Source organism: Ctenocephalides felis, unplaced genomic scaffold, assembly GCF_003426905.1.
Source record: "Ctenocephalides felis isolate EL2017-DRISC unplaced genomic scaffold, ASM342690v1 CF-g0.4_SCAFFOLD_00845, whole genome shotgun sequence".
Taxonomy (NCBI): domain Eukaryota; kingdom Metazoa; phylum Arthropoda; class Insecta; order Siphonaptera; family Pulicidae; genus Ctenocephalides; species Ctenocephalides felis.
The window spans coordinates 60,287,197-60,312,404 of NW_020536999.1; the positions used below are offsets into that span (position 1 = coordinate 60,287,197).

At 30.2% G+C, this 25,208-nt stretch overlaps 1 protein-coding gene across 1 annotated transcript in view; it reads right to left on the bottom strand.

Moving 5' to 3' along the window:
- The window catches only part of LOC113363955 (aquaporin AQPAn.G-like), an 85,755-nt gene that overhangs the window by 22,151 nt on the left and 38,396 nt on the right, over positions 1-25,208 (bottom strand). Inside the window, exons 2-7 of the mRNA XM_026606432.1 lie at positions 21,008-21,249; positions 17,929-18,050; positions 3,491-3,575; positions 2,412-2,470; positions 1,587-1,703; positions 816-992 (exon numbers count right to left, since the gene is read on the bottom strand). Of these exons, the coding sequence (XP_026462217.1) occupies positions 816-992; positions 1,587-1,703; positions 2,412-2,470; positions 3,491-3,575; positions 17,929-18,050; positions 21,008-21,098 (651 nt within the window). The 5' untranslated portion in view covers positions 21,099-21,249. The remainder of the gene's footprint in view (positions 1-815; positions 993-1,586; positions 1,704-2,411; positions 2,471-3,490; positions 3,576-17,928; positions 18,051-21,007; positions 21,250-25,208) is intronic.

A 25,208-nucleotide genomic window follows, 5' to 3' on the forward strand; every position in this document is an offset into this window, starting at 1 on the left:
ATACACATGCATTTGTTAGACCCAATTACTCTAAAAGAAAACTATAGAAAAAGACAACAAATTATTATGAAACAATTACAAATAAAATTATCACTTTTTGCCCAAAACCAGAAAATATTATAGAATTTAACATACCTCTTTTTCATCAGCAGGTACTCTGTATCTCTCGTTGACTGGAGCAGTTACAGTGTGTAATTTTGGAGCAGTAAAAGCAGTTGTGTACAATAAAGCTGCAGCAATACCTCCGAGGATGGGGCCAACCCAGTAGACTGGAATTTTGAGGAAAAATATCAGGTAAGAGTAGCAATAGTTAATAATAGTTTTGGGCACATGTTTCTGTTATTGCATTGTTGATAGCAGTGGTCAAAACAAATATTTGTGTAATGTCAAGGTGCTAGTTTTAGCATGTTTCATTTGTGGTCAGCACTAATAATAAAAATGATTATTAAATCAATCATAGCATGATACAAGATTTGCTGTGTAATGAGAATTGTTGATCCCAAAGATTAGATTACGTAATTACCAACTCCCTTTAAAATTCATATGCAAAATATTTTTCATTGATTTTCTTCCTCGCATTTCTGGCATAGCAACTAGGAAACGAATTCCAAACATATCTGGTAAGTTCGAAAAAATTACTAGGCACGAAATTCTGCCCCATCGAAAAAAAATTAAAAGAACTAAAATGATTGGCATTATTCAGAATTCACTCAAGTCCTCCAACTGAGAGAACTGAATCATGTTTTATTTCTCCTCAACCCAAATCTTTATAGAATACAAATGATTTTCCGTATATAGTAACATTTTCTACTAACCCAATGATCTTGCCAATGTCCAGCCAAAGCGGCAGATCCAAAAGCACGTGCTGGATTCATACCAGATCCAGTATAATCAACAGCTGCCAAATGGCCCAATGTTACAGTGAGACCCACGCTCAGGGGTGCCAAATAACGGACGGGCTGGTCTCGGTTTTCGTCACATGCTCCAAACACCTGGTAAAATAAATTGAACCAAATTAGTTAGCCATACAAAACTATTTACACAATTAAAATACCATTGAAATGGTGATTTTAATCATCATCATAACAAATCTAAAGATTGTGTTTGAACAGCAATCAAAACTAGGAGTTCTATATTTTGTTGTGATGATACTTTTCCTGAATTACGTGACTCTCTATCATATCAAAGCAAAGCATTTACTAGTCTACGTTTATGATATAAAAATATCAATAATTTATGGTGAATGCGCAAAACCTCTGGATTGATTGGATATGCTCTACCAAAACTAAAACTTGTTTGACAATTTGATTTAGTTATTTTGCACTTGACATTGTGTTGGAAATAAGTTTGCTCATTTTCTAGAGTCAATGCTAGATGGTATCTATCTATCGTTATTTTCTGAAACTTAAACATATTTCACCTATAATATCGTTCCTAATTTACTAGAAACATAAAAACCAATCGCTTTTTTAATCATTAAAATAATTGTCATTTTTCTTCATATTCTTTATATATAAATGCTTCAGAGTTTTTCTATTATTTAACAAAAAATGCGGTTAAGTTTGTGATATTCCGTTTCTACTTACGGCAAGTACTAAAACGAATCCCAAGAAGAATTCTACTCCCAAAGCTTGTGCAGGACTAACTGGACCTCCTGGTGAGGTCACTCCAAGCATTCCTTGGACAGATTCAGGTGTTAACGACTGTAAATAATAAATAACCTCTGAATAAACAAAATATTTTTTCTGCAAACCATTAAAAAAATTCTACAAAATAAATAGGTTTAGCTTAACAAAAAATCCAAGAAGTAATTAGAAAGAACTAATAATAATAATTTAAAAATGAATTTTGGGAAATGTGTTATTGGAAGCAGCTAGTGCTATTGATAAATTAATTATTAACTGCACGTTCAAATTATTCTGAAAATCTAGAAATCTATAGTATCATCTACAAATGAAGACAAAAGTTTATTATTTTTTTAAAATAAATTAGTACAGGCAGAATATATTGAATTGAAATCTTGAAATTGATATTAACGCTCATATTTTCTTATCACACTATCCTCTTGATTTACAATCAGTTTTATATATCCAAAACATTGTTTTACTCATATTTGTATTATAATAATTCATACTTTTCTTTAAATTTGAGTGGATGAAAGATAATAGTGTGAAAAGAATTAATTTATTTAAATTATATTTCAATACATTTATTTAAACTACTACCCAATGTTTAGACTCACAAGAACCGATTTTTTTTTAAATAATGCTTTATTTCAAAAGAATTCATTTTATTACTTCGAATTTATGAAATTCATATATGATTTTAATACTCAAATTATTGTTCATATTTAGTAATATTAATATGTCATTACTTTGTAATATTATTTGAAATTGTATAATGAAATTTACCTTCAAAGCTGCTGATCCAGCCAATGCTCCCAAACATTGTGCGACCATATATAGCAAACCTTTGAGAAACAATAGATCATATTATTATTTGCAGACATGTATATATATATATATATATACATATGCGTTATATACGTAAATATTGCACTATTAAATGTTTGCCGAATGAAAACTTTTAACAATTGATTAAGGTATCCATCCCATAGAATATGGATTTTTAATAAAATAAGACATTTTTTAAAACCTTTTATTCAGAAATCTTTAAACAACAAAATTTCAAAGATGATATTGAAGTGCAATTCAGTTGGAAATAAAATCCAACTTTGTTCAATATGAACAAAAGGAGAGTTATTCGTATAATTAATAATCAGCTACTTATACAGTACAAACTCGATTAACCGGACTAATTATCGATATTTCGGCATTCGGATAATCGAAAATCCGGACATTCAAATGTATGAAGAATAATGTTACGTGTTTATTAAAAACAACAAATACATAGATGTCAGCAAAAATCAATATTTGTCAAAAAATTAATACTTACTTATGTATGCCCATACATATTTTCTTAGATAACATTACATACATAATACTAAATTGAAGCATTAATGAAATAGAATATTTAGGTACTTATGTGCGAAAAAATTGTTTACATATATATTTGATAATTTGCGTTTTATAATCATGTAATAAGAAGATATTAAGTTGAATTTGGTTTAAAATATTTAGTAATTGTCATTTGGTCATATAGATTGGTCGTGGTTGGCAGTCCAGATAATCGCGAACTGAAGGCCGGATAAACGATTTTCTACTGTAGTTAAATTTCTTCAAAACTTCTTGATTATATCATTTAATTATTGATCAATAAATGTGAATTCAAACACCATACATTTCATGGTTTTAAATAAACATAAGGCGTGTTTCATACATAAGGCGATCCTTTCAAGATTCGATTATCGATTTTCTTTATGTTGAGTCCGATTATAGGTTTACAGTTTTTACAGAAAATTTATAACTTTGATATATATATATATATATATATATATATATTTGTGTGCAAATTAATTAATATAAATCACCTTTGAGAATGGAAATTCTGCCGGTGACAAGCATCCCCGATGTGACCGCAGGGTTAATGTGCCCTCCGCTGACATGTCCTATTGTCTGAAAATAATAATGACATCGTGCTCATTAATTCATTATCGGTATAATTCAAATCGTAATACAAGAATATACAACATTAAATATATGGTAGAGCGGGTTTAAAGGTCCGTGGGTAGAAAGGTCCACCATGGATATCTAGAAAATCATTAATGTTGAGAATTTTTTAACAAGAATATGTGAAAGTAGAAGTTTATAACTTGTTTCTTTTTTGGTCGTGAGGACTGTTATTTAGTTTACAAGACCTTAATATAATTTTTAAGTATACGTTATTAAACTATTTTTAAACAGTATCACAATTCCAAAGTTTTTTGTTGGCTTATGATTTAATTTTTTTTCGGTCGATTTTGATAAATTCTCGTTCGAAAAAAATGTACCAGACTGTGTTGGCAAGTTTCAACAAAAATTGGCGCATTTAATCAAGGTTGTAAAATGATAAAATGCATGGTAATTTCATTATTGAAGAGAAAAAACAAGTAAAGAAATAAAAACCGAAAAATTTTCCCATTCAATTGCTAATCCACTCAGTCGTTTTTGTTTCGAATAAGCTCTTGGTAGATTCTTAATTTTACTATAAAATGGTTCTGTAATTGTTTTAATTAATGTACACCAACACGCACTTGTATGTCCTACATGAGCAGCCCATTATTCCAAAATTCAACGAATTCTTGTAATTGAAGCACCTTTCGTAGCCTTCTAATAATTTAGAATGATTGTGTAGATCATAAAATCTATCATTTTACAAAATTTCATCAAAATAATCAAAGAGATTTCAACAATTATTTAAGAAAAAACGGCCAGCACACCTTGCTACAAAACTAAACTTGCCGTCAAATAAATAATAATACTTTAATACAGTTTAACTTCCCATAGGGTAATTTATAGTAATGAGCAAAAATCTAAAATGAAATTTCTTGCATAGCTTCGCGTTTCAGAGATTTCTGAACGTTTTGGCATACCTCAAAAAATAAATATGTGTGTGTGTGTGTGGAGACAATTTTTCGTCGATAATTTCCGGCGTACGAATCAACCGATTAGAATGTTTCAAAAAAAAGTCGATTCCTATTGATGAAGAGACGTGCTGGTTAGTTGTTAGGCAAAGACAGGTCCGAAGTGCTAAAAATGTCAATTTTTGAGAGAACTGATCAACCGATTTGAATGATCCAACAAACATTCGATTCGTAGTGATGGGGAGAAGTGTTGATTTGATTTTAGCCTTTCTGCTTGTGTTGAAAAAACAATCTTCTTTTTTTAATTTCCAAAAAAAATGAAATTTTTTGAATATCGAAAAATGCTTTGGATTTTAATTTACATTCTAGCTAAAGTTCTAAAACATCACTTATATATTTCAAATAAATCATTTTAATTTGCAATTCGGTTTATTTAATACTTAAAAATATTAGACAATGTTCTTCATTTCAAGTCCGATTGATTAAGTTTTGTTTATTTATTTTATATAAAATAAGAAAATTACATCATTTATAATAATCTATTTGAAAAAATTTAATATTCCTCAAATATTTCATTAAGGTGCGGGAAGTTCCAGCAATTTGCCTTAAGGCACAATGCCATACATCACTAGTTAATTTTTCAATCGGTTCAGGATTGAAATTTGAATTTATAATAGAATCTATACTTTTTGTGTACAATTCTAGTCTTTATTCTAGAAATTTTGCGTATCCTAATATTAAAAATTAAAAACAAAAAAAGACAATAAACCTTGGTCCGACAAATAGGGTGTGACTGACACTACACTAATAAATAAGAATTAAGATCATTAAAACTGTTATATAGCAGTTTAATAATAATAAAAATATATCAATCATATCAATTCCCACTTTTCAGAAGTTGTTAAACTTACGTTACTTTACGTTATAATTATGTGGTTCAATTTCTTAAAATAATTCATCAATCCGAGCCAATTTACATAATTTCTAAAGAAAACGCAAGCGGTCGTCCTTGCCAATATGCGATTATTATTGAAATATGACTCGACTGAGTCAAATTATATATGTAATTTATTTTGCCATAATACAAATGCATTTTAAGCATGATGTTTACTTAAAACAAGGAAATGGTTAATTGAAATAACGCTAGTATTTCATTCTTCAATTAAAATGATAGAATGGACAGGGACGTATTTAATTAATCTATAGAGGCATGTTTTATATATCAGGTTGTCAAATATCTCCCTTCCGCTTTTTTGCTCTTGGTTTATAATACAAAAAGGCGGAAGGGAGATATTTGACAACCTTATATATTAAATGAAAATAAAGATATCTTTTGAGTTTTCGCATTCTGTACTTCACATAATTACCTTTAATTATTTATTTTTGAAAAATCTACATAGTTTTATCATTCCGTAAGATAGTAATCGCAAGAAAATCGAAAATGAAAATTTTTATATATTTACGTTTCAAAAGTTTTTGAACATTTTGGCATACCTTATAAAAAATGGATGTAAATATGTGTGTGTGTGTGCGGATACAAATTTTCGTAGACGATTTCGGGAACACCGATCATTCGAATTGAATAATTCAAGAAACATTCGATTGCTGATTAGTTTTTCGCGAAGGTAGGTCTAGCCATTCCGAAGATACAGGGCAAAAAGTGCCAAAATGGTAACTCAGTTTTTAAGAGAACGGAGCATCCGATTGTAATAATTCAGAAAACATTCTACTTGTATTGACAAGATGAAGAACTGATTAAATTTTTGGGAAGACAGATCCAGCGGTTATGGACTCTCAATGAAAATAAGTTAAAAGAATATCATTTGGCGGTCAAAATCAAATTATAAGATTTTTTATGGAGATTTTAATAGTGTGTACACATTTTGTGTAAATTTTTTTGGGTTCCGTACCAAGATTTTTAATTACGGTACGGAAAGTTCCAGCAATTTGCCTTAAGGCACGATGCCATACATCCCACTAGTTTCAACTTTTTCTTTCGAGTCACAAGGTATTTTATTATAAATATACGGTTTTTACATGCAATGAAAATTTTTATTTCGATGATTCATTCCATAATTTTCTATTCTATTAGAAAATTTTTTTTTTTTTTTTAATTTTTTTTTTCAAATATGTACTAATTATCATTTCAACATATGCTTTCATGCAAACTGTTTTCATTTTTCTAATAATTTTTATACTCTTTGGGAAGCTTTTATCACAATTTTAGGACATACTGTCACTTTGTCAGGAGCATGTGATTTTCAAAACTACCTATTTTTCAAAACTTCATTTAGTATTCATAATTAAACTACTTTTCAAAAACTTATAATAATTTATGTGTTCGCTTTTAACAATTAATTCTAAAACCATGCAAATTTTTATAAAATTCCAGGCAACTAAATCTGATTTTCTTGTATGTTTATAAATATGAAAAAAATTATTGAAAATTTAGCTTGCTTGAAATTCACCTTCGTGCTATGCTTTGTTTGGCAAAGTGTCTTGGAATGACCCATAGAAATAGAATGGCACAGTAGTTGAGGAATAATAATATAAAATCTATAATATAAAAGCCGCGCTATAAGAAATTCAGATCTAACTAACAAACCAGGCTACTGCGTTGCATGGAAACCGCGCTCTAAGAATCTCAAAACTAGTACAAATAACAGAATTTGTACAGCGTTATATGAAGACCGAAAAATTAATTTAGTTAATATAATGATTAAAAAAAAATATGTTTTTCTTTTATTAAATTGGAGAGTTTGAATTATTTCTAGCAAATGGAAAGGTTTATATAAGGATTTGATAAAAAATGGAAACAAACTAGCTGTAAGTGGAATTCTGTCTTGAGGCAATTATGGCATCGTGCCTTAAGGCAAATTGCGGGAACTTCCCGTACCGTAATAAAATGTTCGAGGAATACTGAATGTTTTCAAATAGATTATTATAAATATTGTAACATTCTCTAATATTTAGATTTATATAAACCGAATTGCAAAGTTCAAATCATTTATTTACAGTATATTAGAAATTTAATCAGAATTAACAATAAAATCTGAATTATTTTCACCAAGCTGAAAGTTTTTTGAATCATTTAAATTGGACGCTTAGTTCTCTCAAAAACTGCCATTTTTTGCACATTTAGCTCTGTATCTTCGAAATGGCTGCGCCTGCCATTGCCGAAAACTAACAATCACTTCTCTTAATCATTACTAATTGAATGTTTTTTAGATCATTTAAATCGGATGCTCCGTTCTCTCAAAAACTCGATTTCTATTTTCTGCACTCTTTGCTCCGTATCTCCGAAACGGCTGGACCTGCCTTTGCCAAAAACTAATCAGCTCTTTTCCCTATCGATTAGAATCGAATGTTTTTTGAATCATTCAAATCGGTTGATCCGTGCGCCCGGAAACGTGACTGGAAATTTGTATCCATACATACATACATACATACACACACACACACACACATACACACACACACACATACACATCCATTTTTCTGAGGTATGCCAAAATGCTCAGAAACCTTCAAAACGTCGAGAAATGCAAAAATTTTCAATTTCGATTTTCGGCCCATTACAATAACTTACCCTACGGGAAGTTAATACTAAACCAAAATCTGCTTTGTAATTAAAAACAGAATTTGTTAAGAAATACTAATGTTCTGTCAAATAGCTCTGACACTACTAAAACCGATGTCGTTCACAGTTATGATAGAAACATATTGTATAATATTAAATAGTCGCTAATAAGATATTCTAAAATCTTTTTTCAAATATAACGCCATAGCTATGTAATCATCTATAGGATTAGTTTACAAGTTAGAGGTTCAAGTGACACTACTTTTGAGTCAAAACCATGATTTCGAAGCAATTTCGTGGGTTGATTTATCATTGATTTTTGAGGGGTAAAAATCCATTGCTGCCAAAGTATCGCTTGATAAGTATTATCTGGACTGTTCCAGGTAAATGGTGAAGAAGTTGTTTGCTGATTTTAATCGTGGCCACACATACACTGAAGATACTGAACACTCTGGAAGGCCAATTGAAGTGGTTACACCGGAAAATATCAAAAAAGCCCACCGAAACGATTTGGAAAAGGAAAAAAAACGAAAAGTAAAATTGCCTGAGATAGCTAACACCCTAAAGATATCAATAATACATGATGGACATATCGTTCACAAATATTTGAATAGGAAAAAGCTCTGTGCTAAATGGGTGTCGCGTAAACTCACAATTGACCAACAGCATAACGAGTTGATGATTCGCTGCTCGCCCTGAAGAAAGTTTTGCCAAATGATGAGATGACAGCCGAATTACGTGAGAAAGTACAAATCGTACTACAAAAATGGTTTCGAAAAACTCGAAGATTGCTATAATTGGTATATTGACTTCAAAGAAACATATATTGGATTAAAAAAAATGAATTTTGCCAAAAATATGAGTTTTTCTTAGTTATCCTACGGACTTATTGAGTAAAGTGATATATCTTGTTACTAGTTATAGAAGGACTGTTGCAGTTTCAGTGCCGCGTAATATGGAAACCGCGCTTCTAGAATACCGTGTAATATGAGCGTTGATTCTGTATATAATCCTGAGCATTGCCTGATGACACAACAATGTAGTCTTGCAATTATATACCGTGGGACAAAAATTTCCGTAATCGTTTCCAAAAATCAACAATTATCTATAATTCGTTATTGTTATATATATATATATATATATATATATATATATATATATATAACCAAGTGCATCATATATAATGATAAATTTAAAATAATTCATGTACATACACGTGTTGGTAAAAAACTAATTATATGTTCAACATGAGCCCGGTCACGCAAAGGCAATTTTAAAATTCAAATTACAACGAAAAAAGTCGTGATTTTCTCAATAGAACATATTTTACATAAAACGTAAAGCAAACAACATGAAACCGATAGCATGAAATTGAATTTTGTCATATATTTACATTATCAGTAAATTAAAAATGATTACAATTTTGAAAACATTTTTCAAATCAATGTAAATAATATGTGCACGCTAAATGAGCATTGTAAATAATTACTTTTGCATATGGGTAATTTTTATGTTGATAAAAATAAACTACCGAATCGATTTTAAAAAATCAAGAACTTTTCGAAAGATATTAGTTGGGAATGATACTGATTAGTTTTAGGTGAAAATCTACCGAACCCTTTTCTTGTAATTAACTGTTGAAAAAAAAATTTAAGACGATTTTTATGGAACTTTTTGTGGCAATATATAGTATGGTCTTATAGAACTTACTGAAATATTACGGCCTTACGATAAGTAGTTTAATTTTAAAAATTTATCAAAGTTTTAGAAAATGAGTAGTTTTTTTTTTTTGACGTTTGTTAGAATTAAAATTGGACGATTTACTTGGTATATTGATAGAGTACTTGGTCTTATTGAACATACTAAACCATTAAACATACTAAACCTACGCAAACTGGTTCAATTATAAAAATTGTTGATAATTGAAAATTTGCTTTTAGAAAACACTGCGAGTTATTAACCTGTTCGTTTGTTTTCTCATTTACTCGGAATACTTTTAATCACTCAAAAATTAATTTATTTTTTATTAATTAAGTCCATTATTTACACATATTGGGAAGTTCATGTAACATGCCTCAAGGCAAAATTACAATATCAACTAGTTTTTAAATGAAATCGAGAAGGTTATAATTTGTCTTCTCAAAATAAACTATAATACTTATTTGTCATATCGATATACGATTTTTATTATTTATTATACATAATCAGATAGATTTGTGCATCCTTAGGGATTTAATCTAATCCCAAGAATAACATATCGAGACATAAACTCATGTTGTTTATGTTACACGATATAAATAATAATAACAAACTTGATTGTTGTCGTATTAATATAAATATATGACAAGAACCTATTCATAAATTTTATAATTTATGACAGTAGATTGTTTATCCATTATGTGATTATGTTAAGGCAATCTCCAATTGTTTAAATTAAAGCTTTAAATAAATATATCAACTAATCAGCAAATAAATTATCGTGATTACAATTAAGGGTACTGTTTTAAAATATCAGATAAAGTACATATTATGTATATAATATTAGAAGAATATATGATTTTGCAAATATTGATTCTTATAAAAAAAAACTCCATTTACATATTTCGGATTATTTGCACAACGTCCCTAATATTGGTGCAAAGTTTGATCCTCATTCATCAATTACTTTGTAATTTGCGTTCAATTAGGACAGCTAACTACAAGCGTGTTTGGCGAATTTTATGATGGACGAAAATATCGTACAAAGGTATGATCTTAAATTTTCTGTTTTGAACAAAATTTTATGCGCGAAAAAAATGTAAATGGTACATAAAGCCTATGGCAAGTGTGTTTCATCAAAAACACTATTATCAGGGGATAGGGATGTCGTGAAAAATTTGATCGTTAATCAACTTCTTCAATGGATGGCAAATCGTGGAAGATCTGATCGTTTATCGACGTCTTCAATGGATGGAAAGTCGTGGAAGATCTGATCTTCTATCAACGTCTTCAATGGATGGGAAGTCGTGGAAGATCTGATCGTCTCTCAGCGTCTTCAATTGATGAAAACGTCGCCAAAGTTAAGAAAAACCGTCATTTAGAATCGAGGGAGTTCGTTAGCTAAGAATTAGCGTACCTAACAGTACCTAACAAATCAATTACACCGTCAAATTGGATATGGGACGCTTTTCTATTCGATATGTTCCACGTGCATTGAACTTTCTTCGTACACTTGGCCGGACAAATGTGGCTAAATACATGCTTGAACAAGTGAATTTGGACCGAAGCACATCATGAAAGATGATAAAATGTGGATAAATGAATTGGCGATGTCCAGATTAACTAAAACCTAGACTTTTAACTTTTGACTACGTCGACATTATGTTGCTTATTTTATCAAGTCATGGTGAAGTTGCGCACTGGGAAAACGCAGCCTTTCAGAGATATTAACCATGGAAAACTATAAACAATTTGAAAAAGAAATATAATAAAATAGCGTTATCATAAAGGCACCGTCGCATAAGGCTCATATTGTGAACGATTTTTTGGCCAAAAACACGCGAAATATCAACGGACAATTATAGTATTCACTAGATGGCCAGAGATTGGACACCGCTTTGGGACGATAGATGCTACTAATTGTGAGATAAAACCTCCAGAAACACTGAAAACTATTTAATTAAAAGGAGCTTTGATGATTGGATCAATTGTTGGCATGTGTTACTTCGAATAAGGCCTATTTTAAAAGCGACACAATAAATTTTGATGACTAAGCATTTATTTTTCGTTTTAGGAAACATTTCCCGATACTTAGTTGACACATAAGATGTATACATATATATTAATATGTACATATCCAAATTGTGTTATTAACTTCCCGTAGGGTAAGTTATAGTAATAGCAAAAAAATCGAAAATGAAAATTTTTATATATCTTTTCGTTTCAAAGGTTTCTGAATATTTGGGCATACCTTGGAATAAATGGATGTATATGTGTATGTGTGTGTGTGTGCAGATACAAATTTTAGTCGACGATTTCAGGAACACGGATCAACCGATTTGAATAATTCAAAAAACATTCGATACGTACTGATAAGGAGACGTGCTGATTAGTTTTTGGCGAAGGTAGGTCTAGCCGATTCGAAGATACGGAGCAAAAAGTGCAAAAAATGGCAGGTTCTGAGAGAACAAATCGGCCGATTTGAATGATTCAAAAAACATTCGATTCGTTAGATTAGTTAGACAGAGCAAAAAGTGCAGAAACTCCGATTAGATCCTAGACATCCGCGTTGTGCGTGAGCATGTCGTTATAGCTCAGTTGGTTGGCGCATCTTCGCATCTTCGCATCTTTGCGATTTTCGTTCGCGTTATTAGCTAAGAAAGTCAAAACTGATCGGGTCCGAATCCCACGTCTGTAATATTTTTTTAATACTTTTTAATGTTTGTATAATTGATTCTACATGAAATATTTAAAATTGTTAACCTAGTGCATATATTTCGCGAACAAAAAAATAATGCATTTGAAATAAAATATGTTCATTCTAACAATAAGTCCGCTTAATTAAATTTTGTTTATATTTATTTCATCCAAAGATATATAAACAACGTCGTCTAATCTAATAAGTTTTCACATTTTGTCTTCAAGGAACAAATGATGAAAATTCTAGTTTGTATTTGTATTTATTCATAGACATTTTTGTTGACTGATTATTTTTATTCTTCGAATGTTAATAGGGTACGGAAAGTTTCAGCAATTTGCCTTAATGCAGGATGTCGTACACCACTAGTTAACTTCCCGTAGGGTAAGTTATTGTAATGGGCCGAAAATCGGAATTGAAAATGTTTACATTTTTCGACGTTTTGAAGGTTTCTGAACATTTTGGCATACCTCAGAAAAAATGGATGTGTGTGTGTGTGTGTGTATGTATGTATGGATACAAATTTTCGCCCACGTTTTCGGGCGTACGGATCAACCGATTTGAATGGTTCAAAAAACATTCGATTCCTATTGATAGGGAAAAGAGCTGATTAGTTTTTGGCAAAGGCAGGTCCAGCCGTTTCGGAGATACGGAGCAAAGAGTGCAAAAAATAGAAACCGAATTTTTGAGAGAACGGAGTATCCGATTTGAATGATGTAAAAAACAATCAATTATTATAGTAATGATTGGGAGAAGTGTTTATTAGTTTTTGGCAAAGGCAGGCCCAGCCATTTTGAAGATACGGAGCTAAATATGTAAAAAATGGCAATTTTTGAGAGAACTAAACGTCCGATTTAAATGATTCAAAGAACTTTCTGCTTGTCTTAACAAAATAATTGATTTTGGAAAAAAAATTTTGTTCCATTTTTTTTTTTTTTTTTTTAGTTTTTGTATATCGAAAATATTTCAGATTTTATTTTAATTCTGACTATAGTTCTAATATACTTTACAAATAATATCAACTTGCAATTCAGTTTATATAATTCTTATAAATATTAGACAATGTTACAATATTTATAATAATCTATTTGAAAACATTCAGTATTCCACGAACATTTCGTTACGGTACGGGAAGTTCTAGCAATTTGCCTTAAGGCACGATGCCATAATTGCCTCAAGACAGAATTCCACTTACAGCTAGTTTAAAATTTTATTTATCTATCCCTAATAGTTTCTGCAATTAATATAACAATTGGATCCAGAACATCAGGTAATTTCGTAACTGTTTCAAAATGATGCTCATATATCATTTCCAGCATCCAATGCCACTCTGTTCGCTGTTCGACCTAATATAGAATGACTATTGTGTTACCTAACTTTTTCTCTATTTTCCGTAACAAAAAGCTTTATTTTCCGTCCGTGATGTCGTGAATGAGTCAGTAAATCGTGTCGTACATGAGTTTGTTTTTTTGTCGAGAGTAATAATTATCAGCGATTATTTACGCTAGCACAAAGTACCGGCTGCGGCTGCGGCTGCGACTACTCTGTTGCTCTTCCTCCTTACTTCCACTTACTTCATGCTTACATGGTTCTATTCTGTTACGATTACCTTTGCGATTGCGATTGTCTTTTTTTCTTTCATTCAATCCATGGTACACTCTTTGAGGGAATTAATTGTAATAGAGAGAATTTGTTTATTAATTAGTAGTGCATGGAATCAAGGCAAATTGTTGGATCTTTCCGTACCAAAAACTAAGTTTTTTAAAACACATTTGTTGAGAATTTTGAAATTTTTGAAAACAAAAATGACGTTTTTTATTACTTTGGTACTTATGATTAAAATCTGTATAAAATACCTGATAATTTGATATGCATATAAAAAAAGCCATTTGGCTTTCGGCTCACAAATAATCGTCCATCATCGTACTACAAATAGTAATCTTCCAAAAATGGGTTTGTGCGTATGTGTGTATGTAGTATGTATGTATGGATACAATTTTTCGATGATGTTTTTGGGAGCACCGACTAATCGATTTGGATTATTCAAAAAACATTCGATTCCTATTCATAAGAAGTTGTGCTGATTAGTTTTTAGCGAATGTTGATTCAGCCATTTCGGAAAAACGGGACAAAGAGTACAGAAAATAGGTATAAATATGTATAAGCATATTTTTAAATTTTTTCAAACTTTTCAAATGTGTTCAAAATGTTAAAAAAAAATTAAAATTCTCAATAAAAGTCGATTTTTTTTCTGAGCTTTTAAAAATGTTTAATTACGATACGGGAAGTTTCAGCAATTTGCCTTAAGGCACGATGCCATGCACGACTAGTTACTTTTTATATCGGATCTCCGAAATCGCTACACCTGCCTTCCCAAAAAATTAATTAGATTTTCGTTTCGTCAATACATTTTTGAATCTTTCGTTTTTTTAATCATTCAAATTGAACGCTCCATTATCTCAAAAACTTATATATCATTTTTGGCACATTTTTCCCCGTATCTTCGAAACGGCTGGACCTACCTTTGCCAAAAATTAATCAGCACGTCATACCATCAATACAAATCGAATGTTCAACCCTACTGGAAATAGATAATAATTGAGAATTAGCATTTGGACAAACTTTTGAATTGTTGTTTATTTCGTAAATAAATTTTTAGATTTTTAAAGTTAGACTGCAACGAGGCGCATGCACGCTTGGAAATTTCGTTTCTGAAACAGCTCAGACCGATCGCTTTGAAAGAAAAAAATGAAGTTTTATATCTGCCAAAAATTTTGAATCAAGGTACGAGAAGTACCAGCAATTTGCCTCAAGCCACGATGCCATGCACCACTAGCAATAGCGGATTAAATTATATACACTATCGGAAAGTTTATGCAACTTGGCTTAAGCAAACTGTCACTGGCACCTAGTTTGTATTTGGAGACCTTATTGTTAGTATATTCTTTGAGAAAGAAAATTTTATTAAAAATTGAAACGTCACATTATCTACTCGATATGGATAAAAAATTGTGCCTCAAGACTTTAGTTAGTGCAGTTTTGTAAAATTAATAAATAGAAATTCGATACCTTTATTTAATCTTAACTTATTATTGTTCTTTAAAAAAATCAAAATATTTAAAATTCTGTTTGTTCATTTTTGTCTTAACGCACATAGTTATAAGTCACTAAACATAATTAAATTTAGTATTTTATTCCTCTTTTCTTATTTGAACTTCTATTTTCAACATAATTATTGAAAAAAATTGATTGACTAGACTAGATTATAGATTAAGTCAGGTTCGAAAAGGCAATGCGGCTACAAATAAAAGAATCGTTTAATAACTTTTACTGCTGTAATGAATAATAAGCTGAAATTCAACTATTGTATAACGTCTTCATAAAATCAAGTAATTTTCCAAAACTAATTCACCAAGAAAATTAAATTACAACCGCTGTTATATTTAGTAACCAGGTATGCACTTCTTAGCAATTTTCAGGACGAGCAATCAAGAATTTTTGGCAACGGTCGTATGTCAACATTGAAATTGAATTTAGCAAACATTGTTTTATTGCCAATAAACAACTCGAAATGCGTTTGACGATTCTTGAAAACTTTGAATATTATTGAAAATGACTTCAAAAGATTCAATTTAAATAAGTTATTCTTGGAAGTTGCAATTCAGAATAATGCAGACAAACTAATAAGTTGGCTGCCAGATTAGATATTGTTAAATTAGGAATTAGAGAAATAAATAACTAACTATTATATGCAATATATTTAAAAAATAATTTAATGGATTATATATAGGTGATTTATAATAGTAACGGAATACTCAATATAGAATAAATTATTTGCAAAAATCCGGAAGTATCGGAAGAGTCCAGAAATAATCCGAAAATGTGATGATAGTGATTGGAGTTGTTTTGAGTAAATTCACACATTTGGCTGCTACAGAACCTTAATTGACACTTAAACTGATATTCTCCAAACAGACAAAAGCCTCTAAAAGTGGACAATAAGTTGTGAAGAAATTGAGAGATGTTGCTGCTCAAGCAAATGGGCAATAGCTGGAAAAGGAACTTGAAGATAAATAATTCTACGATATGAGGAAGATACTGGCTGTAAGTGGATTTCTGTCTTAGGGCAATTAAGGCATCGTGCCTTGAGGCAAATTGCTGGAACTTCCCGTACCAAAAATTATTATTTTTTTAAAAAAGATTAACATTTTTGAAAAAATTTTACTTCGAAAAAATAAGATGTTTGAGAAACTATACATTGGACAAAAAATTACTTTTTTTTGAAAAAAAAAATTTTTAAATTTTTTTTAGAAAAGAAATTTTTTTCTTTATTTTGACATTTTAGAAGATCTAAACTTTTTTTCAAAGCAATCGTACTGCTTTAACTGCATAAAGACGAATTATCAAAGCGCGTAAGCGCCGCGTCGCCGTCTAACGCGTAAACATTGGTACGGAACCCATAGGAATGTAAACCAAATTTATACTTATTGTTAAAATCTCTGTAAAATATCTTATAATTCGATGTGCATATGTCTAATGATCATTTTTGACCGCCAAATGACATTTTTTTAACTTTTTTCATTAGATCTCCGATACCGCTAGACCTGCCTTTATGAAAATTTGATCGGTTTTTCACCTTGTCAATACAAGTAAAATGTTTTTTGAATTATTAAAATCGGACGCTCCGTTCTCTTAAAAACTGAGTTACCGCTTTTGGCACTTTTTGCCCCGTATCTTCGGAACGGCTAGACCTGCCTTCGCCAAAAACTAATGTTTTTTTAATTATTCAAATCGGTTGATCGGTGTTCCCAAAATCGTCGACGAAAATTTGTATCCGCACATACATACACACACACACACACATCCATTTTTTTAAGGTAGGCCAATTCAGAAACCTTTGAAACGTCGAGAAATGCAAAAATTTTCATTTTCCATTTTTTTGCGATTACTATAACTTGCCCTACGGGAAGTTAACAATAGCATTATATAGAATTCTTGTGATCTTAAACTTGTGTCTAATTGTGAGATTTAAGTAGAATTATAGAATATAGAGAATTGGAATTATGAAGCTGGAAGCCGAATTGAAAAGGAATTCAAGAACATCAAAATGTAATTGAAATAAATATAGAAAATGATTTCTTAACAATATCGTGTAAAATCTCACACCTAATAGAAACAGTTTCATTAAAGTTCCAACAACTTCTGGATTATTACCACTACAAGATTTGCACTCATCCCAAAAATTTAGAACGATTATCAAGACTTCTTGTAGGCAATTGAAAAAAAAGTTAAAATGGAAAAAAAATCCATGTAATTTCAGATTTATTTTTCTGTTAGTTTTAGAAGTTATGACTTTGTATTAGTAACCACAACTATATTTTTATAATTGACAACTTTTATATATTAAAAAAATCTAAAATCCTGACTTACCATTACTACCATAAACACTGTCAGACCGAAAGTCAGGGCTATCAAAACTAAGTCGGCGGGCTGGTTTGGGTCCGTGACATTGACCACTGAAGCACAACCGAAGAAGTTGAGAAGCACATTACCTAAAATAAATAATAAAAAATATATTAATTGAAAAAATAATTAATACATTTATCTGTGTTACTCTCCTTTAAGTTATTTCGTTTTAGATTATATTCGAAAATTTTGAGTTTTTGAACATTTTGATTATTACAAATGATATTATAAATTATGTTATGATTACCCATAAACTCTGCGGCCAAATCTTTTATAAGTTTTTTCCTCATGTTTCAAATGAAAATATTCCCCAACTTGTAGAAATTCAGTTAAAGGATATCCAACTTATATTGTTTCTGCCAAATTACGACTGCAGTTAATCCTGTATTATTTTTTGTTGTTTATTGAATTATTACGACGCATAATTATAGAAAAACAAGAGAGTTTGACTGATATGGTGGTATTTTGTGTGAAGCATTGTGAAATATCTTTGATAACTACATCATGTGTTTTATTAACATTTGTTGTGATATTCGATGCAATAATGTTTGTCATTCCGTTGGTCAAATTAGGAGTAGTCGTGGTAATTAAAAAAAATTAATTACTAATGATTTATATAATTATGTTTCTGGACTGTCCAACATAAACCATGTTGACCATGTCCTATTTCTTTGACCATAATGGTAAATCGATTTTAATACAAAAGCAATGTGCCTTAAATCTAATTTCTTCGACTTGACCAATATTTATCAAAATTTAATCAACACGTGAAATCTTTTTATATCCTTTTAAATCGGATTGTGTATTAAACTAAACACCATTTATTTTAGAATTATGAAAGATATATACAAGTTTAGTTACAAGTTTATGAATGATTTAAAATATCTACTAAAATACAGTATAATACACCTTAATTTAAATTTTAAACTACAAGTTCAAAAATCTCATTTTTATTATTATGAATCCTTTAACGATCAACTTTACATAGAAGTAATTAATACTTGTCGAATGTTTTTAACTTTTGTTAAATAAATGGAATGTTTAAATAAAGCACGATTCCAAATTCTATTTCACGGTTTTTATATTTGCCAAATCTACTCAGGATTTTTTGCAAAAACGTGGGATCTTTCAAAACGTAGATAAAATTGTTTTCAATTACCAGTTCAAAGATATATAGAAACGGCTTTACCAATCATCACTTTAATATTGAGATTCATGAAACATCATTAAATTTTCAAATTGGTCCAGAAAATAAGAATTAAATAAGAATGTTCATTTTATTTACATTGATAAAAAAGGATCAAAATTGGACTTGAACTACGGCTCCAATTTTGGGCAATGATATGAGATGTAGCTCTAATTCTTTACCTTTTTTTATTTATTCCTGTATTTAGTCTAGAATTCATATTATATATTTATGAAAAACCGAGGTCCTCTTTGAAACTAAATAAATTTACAAAAAATTTAAAAATTTGAAATCTATAAATATAAAAAATGAAGGTATATTTTTTATATGAATAGGTCATATGTACTAAGCTAAAGAATTTTCAGTTAAATAACTAATTTAAACAAAATTAAAAGGTTTACAATAGTTTTTAGTCAAGCATAAATAGAAATTATGTCACCTAGAAAAACTTTAAAACATTTTTCTCCATAACTGGAAAGAATTTTGAACCATTTTTTCTTATTTTATGTCTCATTTTTCCATACTTAGAGTAGAAGTTAAGAGACAATCAAGACCAGGTTTTAATTTTTTTTCTTGACCCTGTAATGCTTGCGAAATAGTACTGTGTCATTTGCTCCATTGTATAAGTATGCCATCTATCCGAAATTGAACAAAAATAAATAATTATTCAAAATCTCGCCAAACACTTGATTATTGCAATCAAATTGATCATGCAATCACTAGTACTGGCATAAGTTAATTTAATTGTGATAATTAAGAATATTAATAAACAGGTCTCAAAAAAGTGAGAAAAACAACCTTAAAATACATTTTTCAATGCGTGAAACACGTTTTAACTGATTAACGTTTTAGCAAAACTAAGACAATGACTCTCAACATCTGACAGGATTGTTATTAAAGCTTGCTTTACGTTATACGCGGAAACGTTAATAAAACTAAGCAATTTTTAAATAATGTCCCACCTAATCATTTTGTCCATAAACACTATTTTGTCCGTATTTCCCCTATTTGTTCTTTTTTAACTTCTCGTAGGCTAAGTTAAGTTATAGTACTCGCAAAAAAATCGAAAATATTTTTTTTATAGATTCACGTTTCAAAGAATTCTGAACAGCGTGTGTGTATGTGCGGATACAATTTTTCGTCGACGATTTCGAATGAATGATTCAAAAAGCATGCGATTCCTATTGATAAGGAGACATGCTGATTAGTTTTCGGCAAAGGCAGGTCCAGGAAATTCAATTTTTAAGAGAAGAGAGCGTCCGATTGAAATAATTGAAAAAACATTTTATTTGCATTAACGAAATAAAGAACTGATGGAATTTTTGAAAATGCAGGTCTAGCGGTTTCGGAGATCCAATAAAAAAAGAAAAAAAAAATGCCGTTTGTTGGATAAAAATAAACATTAGGCATAAGTACATCAAATTATCACATGTTTTATAGATATTTTAATAATAAGAATGGAAATTTCCAGAAATTTGCCTAAAGACACGGTGCCATGCACCACTAGTTACTTTTCATAAACTGAGCGACTGCTTGCATTTCCACATTTTTTTACAATTCATATTGAACCTAAAAATGCAATCCATTTTATTTATGTATTTTAAAAATATTCTAACAAAATTCTTAATATGATTCGTATATTCAAAATGTTTAACTCATTTCGTACACGCTCCAGGCACTTGGTTTCATACGACCCTTGGATAAAAAATCTTGGAGTTTACCACAAAAAAGCTAAATCTTAATATTGACTTCACATTTGTTATATCTTATATTATTCACTCAATTATTTTCTATCTTTCTCACTTAACATAACACTTTTATTAAAAATTCCGTATTAATAAATTAATAGTTCCGTACCAATGAACTCAGCCAAAAGCGCTCTCCACATGGCTCCTGGGTTCTTTGTCAGCTCTTTGACGCCCACTATCTTCTCCATTTTGCCAGACATCGCAAATAATGTCGATTTTTAATTTTTATCAACAATGTTATTCGAATGTATTTGTGCTCGGATGAATATTTTTATTGTTTCTGTTCAAATTATCTGGCTGTTGTTGATGGTTTTGTGTGGTGAGTCTTATCTCCTGAAGCAGGATTGGATTCTGGAATCAAAAAATTATTTTTATTAGTTTAACTTGGTTGGGCACCATTCGATAAACTAGTAAATTAATAAGCATAATTAAAATATCATATGAAATTCTAGAAAGCTGGGTGTAAATTTCCTTATGGACATGGTTTTCAATCTAAGGGTTATTAGTTTTTCGAAATCGGTTCAGAATTTTTGTAAAACGAAGTGAAAACTTGTAAGAAAAAAGTTATTTTTTACTGTAGAAAATTTTACTCACAAACATACATATTTCGAACCTCAAAAAAGCATTAATTTCCTTTTTTGACGATTTTTTTAATTTAGAGATTTTTTGACGAAAACTCTTTCCTGAGGAAATATAAAAATAAATAGCAATGTTTATATCATAAAACTATAAATCAACTCAAAATACTGAAATAACCGCAAAAGAATTAAATTATCAAAATAAACAGGATGAGGCGGGGCACTAAGGTCCAATTTGATTTTGAGCAATTATATTGTAAAAACTAAACCAATTATAACAAATGACACATACCAAACAAACAACTATCTGACTGTGTTCAGTAAAATTCGCAGCTAGTTCATCATTGTAGAAATGTGTTTTTTTTTGCTATTTGGAAAAAATCATCTGGTTCTTTTTACCCTATAAGGCAAACAGGCCTAATGTCTAATTTTTAATTTTACAAGGATTATACGAAATAATAGCTACATTATTCAACCAATGCATAATATAAATTTTATGGGTCGTATATATAACCCTGATCTTGTATTTCTTCAGAAATATTCATCAGCACAGTTGGAATATCTATTAATTTGATTAATCTATTTTAAAATTGTCTTTTTTGACTATATTTACTATTTTTTATTGTTTACATCTTTCCAGGGGAAAGTTTCAGTTGGTCCTTTTTACCCCAAAAGGTAAAAGTTAAAAGGTTATAAAGGTTATGTTATGTAAGCTTTTATAGATGTTATATGAAAAATCTATTGATTAAAAATAACTAGTGGGGTGCATGGCATCGTGTCTTAAGGCAAATTGCTGGAACTACTACCGTAATTAAAAATCTTGGTACGGAACCCAAAAAAAAATTACACAAAATGTGTACACATTATTAAAATCTCTCCAACTGACATTTTTTTAACTTATTTTATAAAGATAAAGACTTTATAAAGAGTCCATAACCGCTGGATCTGCTCTATATGGATTTAATCAGTTCCTCATTTTGTCAATACAAGTGAAATGTTTTTTGAATGATTAAAATCGGAAAACTAATCAGCACGTCTCCTTATCAATACGAATCGAATGTTTTTTGAATTATTCAAATCGGTTGATCGGTGTTCCCGAAATCGTCGACAAAAATTTGTATCCGCACACACACACACACGCAAACACACGCACACGCACACACACATAAATCAATTTTTTCTAAGTTCTGCCAAAATATTCAGAAACCTTTGAAACGTAAGGATATATAAAAATTTTCATTTTCGATTTTTTTGCGGTTACTATAACTTACCCTACTGGAACTTAAAAATAAATTTTATAAAACAATTAAATATCGTATACTTAAATATTATATTAAGATCTCGTAAACTGAACAACAGTGCTCACTAACAACGAAAGAAAAACTAACAACGAAAGAATATACAATGGTTTAGATTTTGGATTTTTAAACATTGGCGATACCATTTTTGGCATTTTTTGCCCGTATCTTTGAAACTGTTGGACCTACGTTTGCCAAAAACGTCTCTCCATCAATGCCAATCGTGTTTACGAAATCGTCGACAAACATTTGTATCCGTACATACATACACACACACATTCTTCATTTTTTCAACCAAAATATTCAGAATCCTTTGAAACGTAAAGATATATAAAAATGTTTATTTCCGATTTTTTGCCATTACTATAACTTACCCTACGGGAAGATAATAAAATATGACAAAGTTCAACAGTTCGCATAATAACAATTCGTCACCATAAAATATTTTAATACCACATAATATTTCATACTAACAATAGGCTATTAGATAATTCAATAGAAGTCGAAAAGTAATTTTAAAATGACAGTTTCGACCCACTCTTTTGACACCTCTGTAATGTGTTCGTCTATAAAATTTCGCTGGTACGTTTTAATAAGAGAGCCGCCGGGGCTGCCCACAGATTTTGATGGGTGTGTTGGACAACAGAACACAACTCGAAACGGAAATGTTCAATCTTAAGCCATCCGTTTCGTCTTTGAATTATTAAATCTAAGCCTTGTCTGAGCCATCCATATAAATAGAGTGCTATTATATAGACGACATCTGTTCTAGCTATTATTACTAGTAATTATTTATCCAAAATTATCTGTGATTATCCAGGGCAGGCAGCGAGAACGTCTCTTTATACACAAACTTCCTGGCTTTATAAAACAATTTATAAACAACAAACTTAAATTGTAATTAAGTATGACAACAATAACTAGTGGGGCGCATGGCATCGTGCCTTAAGGCAAATTGCTGGAACTTCCCGTACCAAAAAAATTTTTTTTAAAAAGATGTTAACATTTTTGAAAAAAATTTACTCTGAAAAAATTGGATTTTTGAACAGACTTTTTGAACAAAATTTTGAAATATTTTGGAAATTCTGAACTTTTTTTCGAAGCAATCGTACTGCTTTAACTGCATAGAGATAAAATATCAAAGCGCGTAAGCGCCGCGTCGCCGTCTAACGGATAAACATTGGTACGGAACCCATAGGAATGTAAACAAAATTTATACTTATTGTTAATGATCATTTTTAACCGCCAAATGGCATTTTTTTTTTTACTTTTTTTACTAGATCTCCGAAACCGCTAAACCTGCCTTCATGAAAATTGGATCAGTTCTTCACCTTGTTAATACAAGTAAAATGTTTTTTGAATTATTCAAATCAGACGCTCCGTTCTCTTAAAAACGGAGTTGCTGTTTTTGGCACTTTTTGCCCCATATCTTCAGAACGGCTAGACCTGCCTCCGCCAAAAACTAATCAGCACGTCTCCTTATCAATACGAATCGAATGTTTTTTGAGTTATTGAAATCGCTTTATCCGTGTTTCCGAAATCGTCGACGAAAATTTGTATCCGAACACACACACACATACATCCATTTTTTCTAAGGTATGCCAAAATATTCAGAAACCTCTGAAACGTAAAGATATATACAAATTTTCATTTTCGATTTTTTTTGCGATTACTATAACTTACCCTACGGGAAGTTAAAAAAGAGAAACCAATCATTGCGATGGTACTAATTGTGAAATATATTTTTCTGAAAATCAAGGAAATGATATATGCCAACTTCCCATAGGGTAAGTAATAGTATTGGCAAAAAAAATTGAAAATGAAAATTTTTGCATATCTTTACGTTTCACGTTTTTCTGAACAATTTGGCATACCTTTGAAAAAAATATGCATGTATGTATGTGTATGCGTGTATGGATACAATTTTTCGTCGACGTTTTCGGGAGCACTGATCAATGACAGATTTGAATATTTAAAAAAGCATTCGATTTCTATTGATCGGCAGACGTGCTGATTAGTTTTTGGCAAATACACAAGTCCAGATTCGGAAAAACTTGAGCAAAAAGTGCAGAAAATGAGAAATCAGTTTTTACGAGAACGGCGCAACCATTAGTTTGATTCAAAAGACATTCGATTCGTTTTGTCGGCGAGACGTTGTGGTTAATTTTTGGTTAAAGCAAGTCCACCCCTATGGAATATACAGAGCAAAAAGTGCTAAGAATATTTTAGAAAAAACAGAGCAACTAATTTGAATAAATTAAAAAATATTTTACTTGTGTTAATGCTAACCTAAAATTTGTTAAACAAAATAATTATATTGTAAAAGTATTGTAAAGTTTATCAAAATACTTATTAAATTTTAAACAAATACTTGCAAAAAACAAACTACTTATATTTAAAAATATTTAAAACTAACTAAATATAAATAAGTTTA